Source organism: Enoplosus armatus, chromosome 18, assembly GCF_043641665.1.
Source record: "Enoplosus armatus isolate fEnoArm2 chromosome 18, fEnoArm2.hap1, whole genome shotgun sequence".
In the NCBI taxonomy this organism is placed as follows: Eukaryota; Metazoa; Chordata; class Actinopteri; order Centrarchiformes; family Enoplosidae; genus Enoplosus; species Enoplosus armatus.
Window position 1 is genome coordinate 5400411 of NC_092197.1, and position 12050 is coordinate 5412460.

General features: G+C 40.2%; 1 protein-coding gene across 1 annotated transcript in view; it reads left to right on the top strand.

The window, feature by feature from the left end:
- Nucleotides 1-12050, top strand: part of lamc3 (laminin, gamma 3) — a 92716-nt gene that overhangs the window by 43187 nt on the left and 37479 nt on the right. The window contains exons 7-9 of the mRNA XM_070924501.1: nucleotides 2425-2523; nucleotides 3318-3454; nucleotides 4546-4665. Coding sequence (XP_070780602.1) covers nucleotides 2425-2523; nucleotides 3318-3454; nucleotides 4546-4665 — 356 coding nt within the window. The remainder of the gene's footprint in view (nucleotides 1-2424; nucleotides 2524-3317; nucleotides 3455-4545; nucleotides 4666-12050) is intronic.

The following is a 12050-nucleotide window of genomic DNA, read 5'->3' on the forward strand; positions in this document are numbered from 1 at the left end:
CACTGTTAGCATGAATTCCCTCCTGCTGCACATGGTCAGTGTTTTGGTAAGTCAGCTGGCCCTCCTGACCAGGAGAAAAAGACTTGGTGTTTGAAGATCCCTCAGAACCAAGCCAGAGACCATGTGGTCTCCTCCATCTGTTACCATGGTGACAGGATCCAGCCTTGCTGCCTTCAGAAACATTAGAGAGCAGCTTTAGCTGCAGCCAACCCCAAGGAGAAACTTCCCTGCTTTCCTCCAAAGACAGTTGAATACATAATGTTTTATATCTAGTTAGGAAAGTTTAGTGTAGTCTAGTTTTGCGTAACATTATTGATGTTTGGGTGTCGTTGACCCATAATCCCTTTTACTGTCACCAACTATTTATTAGTAGGTTATTTATAGATCATTCCAAATTAAACTTTGTAATACTAGCTAATTCCAGTGTTTCACTTCATTTATGACACTGAATTATTTAGTGCAGTACAATACATGTTTTCTTTATTTAAGGAGATATTGTTTGATGTTTTGTTGCAGAGACAAACTAACCACTGATTGGAAAAAGATCTCACAATTGTTGAACGCTGATTGCAGTTGTTCTCTATTACATGAAGTGGCATCCTGACTAAGAACAAAATTAGTATATTAATACTGAAATATTGTTTTCCTATGATTGTACTCTGATTTTGATTCATTCGTAAGAATGCTACAAGAATGAGCTCAGTGGGTTATAATTTGTACAATTATATTTCTAAGATAGAGTTGCCTTTATTCCTAAGATATGATTTTATAAGACGGATTTACCTCTGAGGCCTTGCACACTCACAGACTCAGTCTGGGTGTTTTTCTGCATCCTTTGTTGCAGCTTGAAGATGCACTGACCTGCTGCATACATTTTGATGATGGAAAGCACAATCTAACTTTCTCTGACCTGAGAGCTCTCTTACTTAGTATGCGTGCATATGTGCCTGCATGTAAATGTATATGATGGGGCATACGTGTGTGTGTGTGTGTGTGTGTGTGCACACGCACATGCACGTGAGAAGTGTGTTATAGTATTTATATTCATAAGAAGTCTATCCTAGTTCTCCCTGACCCCCTCTACCTGCCGAGGGAATGCTAAGTTGTGATTATGTTGAATCGAATATCAATGACTGTTTGGTGTTAATATTATTTCTACCAGCTAACTGTGGATACTATGACAACAAACAGTGGACTAACTGTTAACAGAAAAATTGAAATTCAGTTTTAGCTTTTAACAAACAATTTTGATATAACGTATGTATGCTGTATGCTTTCTGTCCAGCACCAAAGAAGCAGACAAAGTTCGTGGTTAGCTGGAACATTGTGGAACATTTAGTAGTTAAAGAAGGCATAACCTTAAGATAAAGAGCTAGATATTTTTCTCAGGAGCTGGTAGAGACAAAACTAAAGCTGAAATAGGACTTGAATTAGCCAGGTGGCAAAAAACACAACTCCAAAAGAATGCTAATGTTGCTCCATATCTGGTGGATGTGTCAGCTACTGCCATTTCCCACTGCACACAAATGGCTGAAAACATCAGTTAATGCAGGTTTAAAGTGAGGCTCAAGATGAAGGAGGCTTTCTTGAAAACCATTACTGATTAAAATCTTACTTATAACCCTTGAAACTAATTTCCTTTATTGACTATCACAAGTTTTGGCAATAACAAATGTATGAATCATAAGTGTACAATAATGATATAACAGATCTTTAACATGTATTATTCTCACAGCCAAGATTCCTATAATTCATATATGCATGCACGCACACACACACACACACACTGCTTTCTCTCCTCATTCATGCAGCAAAATCAGGCTGTTGAGTTGAGGTGTGAATTATGCAGACCACTGGAGCAGAAATGAGTAGCGACGACTTGCCTTGGGATAATTGAATTATTTGTAATAGCACCTCATTAAAAATCTGTTACAGTTTCAAACTAAAGTGATCAATCAATGAAGGTGATCAAACAAATTTTGACATAATCCAAGTCACTGCTGACCCATGCACCTCACTTGCTTTTATCAAGGTTGTTTACACAGCATTTTAATTTTTGTGATAGACTGTGTACGAAATGAAGCACCTTAGTGTTGACGATTTGCTACAAGAACACTTTTTTGTAGTGATGACAAAAACACACTCACAGCTTCAAGCCCCAAGACAAGTACCCATGTTGTTGAAGTGTCTTTGAGCAAGACACCCCGCTGTTTCCAGGGTTTCGCTGTTGTAGCTGACCGTCTGTGATCTGGAATGGGGCAAGCAAATAGATAATACCCTTAAGGAGAACAGTGAAGTTATCGCATTAAATTGTCCTCGTTCTTGTTCCTTCTTACTCAATAACATGTCCATCTCCCACATGCACATGTCAGTTGAGTACAGTGTTTTTAAATCTTTCTTCTTCACGTCACTTGTTGTCTGTAGGCCGTGTGAGTGTGACCCCAGCGGGAGTGTGGGAGACTGCTCTCCTCTGGATGGACGTTGTCACTGTAAGCCAAACGTGGAGGGACAGAGCTGCGACAGGTGTGTTATAAGGAGGTTGCTTATGTCATGTGCGCACATGTCCTCTGGTTATGATACTGGTTTTTAACACAGAATATAGTATTTTTGATCTTTACAGTTAAGGATAAAACATTTACTGTATCACTTCTAGAAAATAAAGTAAAATTTCTTTGTTGTAAAATTTAAAGTACATGACACCCAGCAGACAGTTCAGCACATCCTACAGGTACAGCAGAATACTAATAAAAGGTTCAAGAATAATTTGTCTAAAAATTGCTCTAAGTTTTGGGGCTATCCGTCATTTTGACTACTTTGTCAGTGAACATGGCTGTTACAACATGTCAATAACCAAGTCTGTACTCCCCCCTGTCTGTCTCTATTTTGTTCCTCTGGGATACAGGATCAAACTGATAAACTCACTGTGACATTGGCAATACACACAGCCCCAGGTCTCAAACTATTGAATAATTCTGTGCTCCCAGTTTGTTGACTTTTTTTCTGATTTCACACCTCGTTGAGCAGGCCCCTCTCCTGTGTAATGTGACTAGTGTAGTGGCTGACTTTTAGCGGTGTTCCTGTTCCACCCATATGCCAGCTAGTGTCTGCAGGTCAGCGCTCAGGGTCTTTGCAACTGAGCTCCATTTGGTCCTTTCTTCCTCAACGCTGTAGTCTGCAGCGACCAGCACCCGACTGCTGCACTGACACTACAGCAAGGTTTTGGTAAAACAGCTGCAATGAGGCGTGTGCAAGGTGTGCATGTTAATAACTTTTTTTTTTACATGAGGGTATGTGTATGTGTGTGTGTGTACCTACAGATGCAGGCCAGGCTTTTTCAACCTGCAGCAAGTAAACCCAACAGGCTGCCAACCGTGTTTCTGCTTTGGCCACTCACTAGCCTGCTCCTCATCCAGTCACTACGCTGCTGTCAACATCACTTCTGACTTCACTGAAGGTATTGCCTAAGGCTCACCAGCCATTAATGAGGTACCCTGGTTACTAAAAAAGACCAACAATATTCACTTTGTTCTCTCTAAATTCGTACCCTTTTAACTTTTCCTTAACTACAATGTATTTTATTGTGCTATTACATGTTGGTGAGTGTACTCTGCTGTCTTGTGTATGTGGCTATGTTTCTTTGTTTATATAAACTTAATAATTGTATATTTAATTCATTGTTAATTGTTAATTGTATATGTTGTTTTATTCTATTTTTAGGGAGCCTTTTTACATGTGGCTATGGACAGCATTTTATGTATATTTCATAACTCTGGCTCATTTAGAGTTACAGTGGCCCTGAGAGCTCAGCGCAACACAACTAAAGAAAAGACATGCAACTAGACAAAGACAAGCAAATTAGGAAATCATCTTCACCAATTTGACAACACGTGCAGCATTGAAACAAAAATGTAAAGAAGATATAAAACAACTGGCAAACTGAGAAACATTCATGAATCTGACAACACATAATGAAACAAGCTACAACCAAATTCAGAAAACAAAACTAAAAATAGAAATGCACTAAAGTTGACTACCTGGCAATGATGTTGGAAAATGAGCTAACTATTATTGCAAATAGTATGCAGAAAATAATTTTCTATGCACCTAGTGTATGGCAAGTATATATAGTGCACAGGCAAACATAGCCTGTTTCATGTAAACCCACAGCCATGGCAAAATCCTGCATGTCTGGGCCTGTTCACAAGTTTTAGTGTCACTTTGAAACTTAGTTACGTTTTCTTCCTGTGCAACTTGCATTTGCATTTATTTTATTGTATTTGTAGCATGTTTTCTGTATTTACATGTGTTTTCTTTAGTTGCATTGTGTTGAGTTTTCAAGACTACTGTATACAGTTCCTTTATCTTGATCACAGATTTAAAAAAAACAAAACAATTGAAAACTAATCTGAACAACCGAATCTCCTGTAAGAACTCAAATATTTAAACTTTGTGAACACTAATATTTACCATATACAGTGTATCCTGCCTGTCTGTGATGCAGAGGAGAATAGCTATGACTCATGTTTTGTCTTCTTTTACCTCCAGATCAGGATGGCTGGTTGGGGGAGTTCTTTGGAGGGCAAGAGTATCCCCTGCTGTGGAAGGAAGGTGAAGTCTACCTGCTGCCTCTTACAGAGGAAGACATTGGCTTCTACAAAGCCCCTGGTGAGTCAGAACGCAAAATAATAGAGATCTGAGCTCATTCATGAGGACAGATTGTTACCTCAGGATGGCTCAGAATGGGTGGTTTAAATCACCAGAAGATGTTTTAGTATTGTTGACAGTTATGTTATTTGACAATAATCCTCCAGTTGTTGCTCCTCGAGAAAATATTTAAATGATATTTGCGTTAGTAGAGCATCTGTAATAGCCATAGCGTGTTCCTGTTGTTCCTTAGTGAGATTAATCATGGTCTCTGGCAGCGGGTCATACGGCAGTTATTCTGACACCATTTCCTCCAATCCGTTATCAGAGCCATTAGAAGATAAGGGAATAAGCTGGCCCAGCTACAGGACTTAGGGCCCATTTCTATCAGCCGCCCCAGCAGCAAAGGCCTGATGGAATTGGATGTCTTGGCCATGCTGGAGAAGCAACAAAGTGAAAATTGGCTTGGTTTCTTCTTGTCTTCACTAAGTCGGTTCTAGGCATCAACTCACAGCCCCTCCAGCCACCATGCTGTCCACAGCCAGAAGCAAAACAGGAGCAATCCCATTAACTCCGCATCCTGGAGGTTTAATGCCCAAAACGGGCAATCACAGAGAGCGACTCCATTTGGAGGCATCTTTTTTTAGAAAGATGAAACGCCTAGAGCAGCATGTGACAAAGCCTGGTGGTCAGGCATAATTTGTAGAATGTCCTTATGAATGCGTTGATAACTCATGGATGTGCAAGTTTGACTGTTGTGAGTGTGCGTGTGTGTGTACACGTGACATGTGCATAAGTCCATAATGAATGCTTTGCCGTATACGTGTGTAATTAAAAATGTACATAGTTAATAGCGTTTTTTAAAGTTGCTTTCTTCTTCACACGGTCTGTAGTGTCGTCTCTGTAGGCCACAGCACACAGATTAGTGGCCCAACTGGCCGAGAGCAGCTTTGTGGCAGCCTGCTTATCTACTTCGAGCAGTGCTTGTTTATGTTGTTTCTCCACATAATAATTGCACAAATCTATTGCCTTGCCATCCCTATTAATGATCTAATTTTCTCTCGCCTTTTTTCGTGGTGGTGCATGTGTACAGTTACTTTAAAGATTAGACCGGAGTGGCAGCGGCTTTGGAAGCAGCTCTGGAATTCTCACTCTCACTGCCACTGTCTCTGCTCTTTTTTAATTTTAATTTGGTGCTGAAATCCCTCCACTGTGTTCTTCACCAAAGTAAGAGATAATTCTGAGTGACAACTCCATGTCAAACATCATACAAAAAGCAATTTCTGTGATTCCCAGGAATGTATTTGTCACTGTAGTTTGTCATGGGCTTCAGCTGTCACATGAGGGACAGGATTCAATCATTGGCTTTTTTTATTGAATTAGTAGAGAGAGAGAGAGAGAGAGAGAGGAGTGTTTGGGATCTGCGTAGCTCACCCAGCTCCACAAATATCAGCAGATATTAGAGAGGACAAGACGTCACAGATATTTCTTCAATAGTGCCTGAGAGGAGTTGTTGGACCAGACAGGGAGACTTTGAGAAGGAAAAAAGAGAGAGAAAGAATTTCACCTGGGTTTCCTGAATTCCCCATTGCAGTCTTACTCCACTTGGCACTTATTCCCCAACTCTTTTCACCTCTTCACCCTGATTATCAAATGACCGATCCAGTCAGGACATCTGAATTGCTCCTTTTTCACTGCATGAAAACCTTTTCATTTCTGTAACACATCTTGATTTGTCCTCTCCCCTATTTTCCTTTCACTTCTAGTGTGTCAAGTGTGAACGTATGCAGGTAGACGTGTGTGAATGTGTATGCGTGAGTGCACTTGGGGACACGGTCTTCTCTGAAGCATGTGCATTGCCACTTGTCCTCCTCCTGATCCCGGACATCTGCTTGACAGTTGACACAGGCGGAGTTCAAGTCCCTGTGGTGACTCAACAGACTGAACACTTGAGCAAGCTGCCAGAAAGTATCATAGAGAAACATGAAGTACCTCCCTAAACAGTTGCTTTGACCTGCTTCCAACAACTGTGGTCACCACTTGAATCTGCTGGACAGTCGCTGTGGCTCTCTTGGCTATGCAGCGTTTCATGCTGAAGGGGACATCGTCTAACATAAGTCCTTACAGCCATCTGTTGAGAAGCTTGCAATGTTGATTCTTTTCATATGTGCAATGCAGGCCAAACTGCTAAGCCTGAAGCAGCAGGGAGATTGAAAGTAAAGAGAAAAGAAGGCAAGACAGAAGGAAAAAAAGACAGAATTTTAATGAAATAACTCTCTAGTAGAAGGTAAGAGAGCAGCATATGGCTGCTCTTGTGTTCAGCTGAGGAGTGGAAAGAGAGAGTGTAAGAAGAGCAAAGATCCATGAGAGCAGCTCCAGGCAACCTGTCTCTCTGATTCAGGCTGCAATTTGAGCTAAGAGCCTCACACAACCTGAGCGCTACCTGCACCCAGGTCTGCAAGTAATCTAGTCTGGTGGCCTTGTCATCTGGAAAACATAAGCAAAACAGAAAGCATATGTAGCAGAGGGAAATGAGAAAATTGAGTGGAGAGATAGAAAGAGGAAGGATAGAGAACAAAACCAGGGAATAAAGGTTGCAGAGAAAGAGAAGCAGAGGGAAAGTCAACTAACTTCGAAGGTGAAGGAGTGTTTGAGAGAGTCTCAAGTGGGAGAGTAGAAGAGTTCAGTATGCTTGAAACAAACTCAGTTGTACGATGTGTTGTCTGGCCACATCTAAAGGTGAAAGTGTTGAAACCCATTCTAAATGGCCACACTCAAAGGTCTGATGAAAAGCCTGCCATCATAGCCTCCTCCTGGCTGGATCACACTGCCGCCCCAATCTCTCTCCAAGAGTTTTGTTTTCTTTTAAGTGTTCTGTTGTCTTGACACAGTGAAGCTTTTTTCGGGCAGTCTCTTCATTTTCATTCATGATGTTTCACACAAAAAGTGACAGAAGTAGTTCAGACCCTGCCCACTTGATCACACACCTGATCACTGTGTGGATGTGATTGTTAGATTTTCTGTGTCAGAAAGTTACAAAAATTGGAAAAAGTCAGACACAGTCCTACCAATTCCAACGTCGGAAAGGTGTGGGATAAGGGGATTTCAGATGCTGTTTGACAATCTGACAAACACTTTGTTTTAAGCATACTGAGACCTTAAGACTGTTCAGACCAACAGTTGCACTGTGTCAAAAACATAAAGCACTCTCATTCATTTTAGCCGCCTGGAATTGAACTCGGGCTGCTTCGGTAACATGCGCCTGTAGCAACACGCCCACATCAACAAAGCCCTTGCATTTTTTTAAGTGCAATACTATTTTAAGTCTGAACACCCGCAAAAAAAAGAACAGTATGACTCCTGTATGATGTTGACAACATTTGTGTGGGCTGGACATGAACCCTCAGAGCTGAGACCAGTCCTCTGAGCTGATCCCTGGTCACAGGCGACCCCAGGTTCACTCTTCTCCACTCTCCACTTTGTCCCCCGTTACTTGCCTGAAGAGCACCAGATAGATTTGTTCCTTAAATAGTACATTTTAATTCTATTATGTTGGATTTAAATCATCACTATCGGTTTCATAGGTGTATCCAATGTGTGTGTGCACCAGTCTGCATATGCGCTGGATATTGCTTTAAAAGTCCCCTTCTTCCTTTCATGTAATTAGGTTTCAGGTCACGTATAGAACGCCTGCAGGCAGTGCAGTTTAGTGTTAGACTCGGTGTTCTGACAGTGTTGGACCTGTTTAAAAGTTTAAGGTTTGTCCATCCAGCCTTTGCCCTCAGACTGTCTGCATGGTGGTCGATGTTAGAGCCTCACTGGGACCTGTGTTTGTGCAAGGTAGCTGTGATTTAATTGAAATGGAGTTCATTTAATTTGGTTGGAGCAAAGTCTAAACCCCCTGATTGATCGTGAGCTCCTCCGCCATTCCCCAAAAGTTAAACGGGCATCTATCACTTGCTGTGATGGCGGCTTTATGTGTTCCTGGCTGAGTGTCAACGGCAGCACAGTCAATAGACTTCAGATCATTCTGACAGATTCATAGAAACAAAATGGAAACTGAGTGGCACAGGTTGAAGCTTGTTTATTTTTTTCCCATTCTGTTTTTTGAAGTTGATTCAAATACATGCATCATTTGGTTGGACTGACCCGGGGCTGCAACAGCTATTTTATCAGTAAGATAATTTCTTTTATTAATAGGTTTGTAAGTTCCCAGAGCCCAAGTTGACATCTGAAAACAGCTTGTTTTGTCTGACCAACAGTCCCAAAGATATTCAGTGCAAAATAATAAACAGAGAAAAACCTCATATTGGAGAAGCTCAAACAAATTAAAGGAATACTTTAACATTTTGGGAAGCACACTTGCTTTCTTGTTGAGAATTAGATGAGAAAATTGATACCACTCCTGTGTTTGTATGCTAAATATGAAGCTACAGTCAGGAGATGGTTAGCTTAGCTTAGTGTTAAGACTGGGGGGGGGGCAGCTAGGCTCTGTCCAAAGGTAAAATGGGCTATGTGCTGAAACTTTCTTGGCCCAGTGCATAACCCCATAAAACCACTAATTGATCGACCAATTCATTTTTCGTTTAATGGTTTAAGTACTACACTGCATGTTAGAATGAAAATATGAATCTCAGTATTGTGAAAAGAGAAACCTTCTCACATATTTGCAGCTGGCACACTGTGGTATTTACAGATTGCTACACTTTTAAATTCCTTCCATTTTGTCATGTGAGATAAAATAATGAATATAAATCCATGGCAATACACAGACAGCCGATCACACTTACACATGAATAATTCTTTCATTGTTTTTTTATAGTGATTCATTGCTTTGGAGAGGGGCCCGCCAGTGGGGCCATTCCTGAATGGTCTATTAGGGTTGTGAGTAATTATGCATTGGTACCTCTGTCCTCACAGACAGAGAAGGAACACCCAGGAACCACACTGATGCAAACCAGACACCCAGCAGAATAATGGTCAGCAAACTACATCTGAAACATAACCGCTCACAACCATAAGGGAGCACTTTAGGAGAGAATATTAGCTTATTCACACAATAGTATTACTGGGCTCATTACCCACCGTTATGCACGGAATGTGCAGTATATATTTCCTATTAATCATTTCAAAAGTAATATCTGTTGACTTTTATTTTCTGTGAACATGAGTTTCTTACATTACTCATTATTATAGAGCGTCACTCCCCAAACATAGGTAATTGCCTCTTCTCTGCTGAGACTGTTCTCATTTCTAAACTTAAAGCAACAATGATCAACTGCTGGCAGATGCTATACCGTTGAGTGCAGCTTGAGTATGGTGTGTCTGAGTGACTGACGGGAGAGACCAAATTTTATAAAATGGCAAATATACACAACCTCCATAGAGGAGAGTGCAGTTTTTCTAAAATGGTGTTGTATGTCAGAAAGGCAAAAAAATATAACTGAATACATAAATAATTCAGTTAGTAAATATAAAGCTTTATATATTTCCTTTAAATCCAGTGTTGTCTATTTGTATAAAACATGTATCTTTTACTTCATTTTATTTGTTTTTATTTTATTGTTCAGCTCTTTAGTTTTCCTTTTTATTTAGGTCTTAGTGCACAATTAATCATTTATCGATTCCCTATTTTCCTCACACAACATTTACTGTTCTCCTCGCAGCATTTCTTGAACCCACTGAGCGCCAGCCTTTTTAGCTAGCTACCAAGCTGCAGTTTACCTTCTTTATAAAACTATCAGAATCAGAAATACTTTATTGATCCCCGGGGGGAAAGTGTGCAGTACCGTGCCGGAAAAACTACACCGTGCCAGAAAAACTACACCAGCCAGTGCCGGTAATGTTAATCCTCCTTCATCATCGTCTACCAAATGAAGAATTAATAATAATACATGGATTTAATCTATATGCTGTGTACTGCTGAAGGGACACTGTACAAACTCTTGCATTACAAACTGCAAGCTAACGCTGTCAAACTTAGCCTGCTAACTGTTACACTGGAAAATCCACAGACCTCAGTGTCAACAGTTGTAATTGAACTAATGGTGCCTTTGAAAAAAGGACTGGAAGGAGAGATTTTACACTAAGTAAGAAATATATATTTTGGGGAATTTTAGTGAACGGATCAATTGAAACACTACAAGTAGCCTGAACTATACTTCTAAAGTGTTTGGGTCTACATTTGCACAGGTATGAGTGGTGGTTTGTTGGACTCAGGAGTGAGTATTGATCGGTTATTTCATTTAGACCTCTCACCCATATTGGTTGTTTTTCCACTGGTTAAGATGTTTAGATGTGAGAGGACTCATTGAAGGCATTCCCGTATAATTGGTGATGGATTCAATCTAATCCACTTTTCTTTCTGGACTGGCTGATTTTTTTTGTTCCCTGTCATCAATATGTATTGATTCTGAAACTACACTGAGATGTGTGGCAGCTCATTTCACTTGAGAAAGTGTTTTGTCTGCACTGGTGATGATTGGTGGTTGTTAAGCTGCTCCCCCTGCTCCTGATTGGCTGTACTTATCTGTTTCTATTGATTCTGACGTCACATTGACATGAATGATGCCTTACTGGACTCAGAACAGAAAGTGCTATTGATTTGTCATGTAATTGAAGCCTTTCCCCTTTCATCACTGCCTGTTTTTCATTTCCTACAAATACTGATCCCACAATTGAATGATAAATATAAATAACACAGTGTGTTGAGATTCATTAATTTGTGTATCCTTTAAAAGCTATCAGCTATTATGGAAGCAGGATGTGTTGTTGCATGTAAAAAGCTTCAACACCTTGACTTTTTGAGTTTGGTTTCTTGGTAAAAGGTTGCAGCTTATTAGAAAGGAGAGAGACAGTAATGTGACAAAAACTTTTAAATTGAACTCCCTTACATTGGAGTTTAATAAAAAGCAAGTGCCTCTGCAGCTGGAATAGTAGCAAGAAAGATATAGCAAGAATACTAATATAACAATGTAATGTACAACAAACCAAATGAAATGATTGGTAAAGCAAATAGCATTATTTATTAGACCATGAAATACTTGAGATGATGAAAGAAGAAAAACTCTGTTTAGACTTAATTGAAATAATAATTACATTGCTTTTTAATAAAGCAATAACTAACTAACTACTAATTACTTTAACACATCACTGAGTAATACATCACAGCCAAAAACCTCTATTCAAGCTGTCAAAAATTGGGGCCTTGTAAAAGTGTTGCCGGTCAGATAAAAACATTAACCTGGCCGTAGATGTGAGTGGGCTGTAGATGCACAGAAGGGCCCAGCAGGGATCCGAAAAGGTGGCTGTTGGTTGAGCAGATATTAAGCGATCAGACAGTTGAATTGCTGAATGACGCCAGAGGCCCCTCGCAAGCAAAATCACCCACTCAAGTCCTTAGCCCT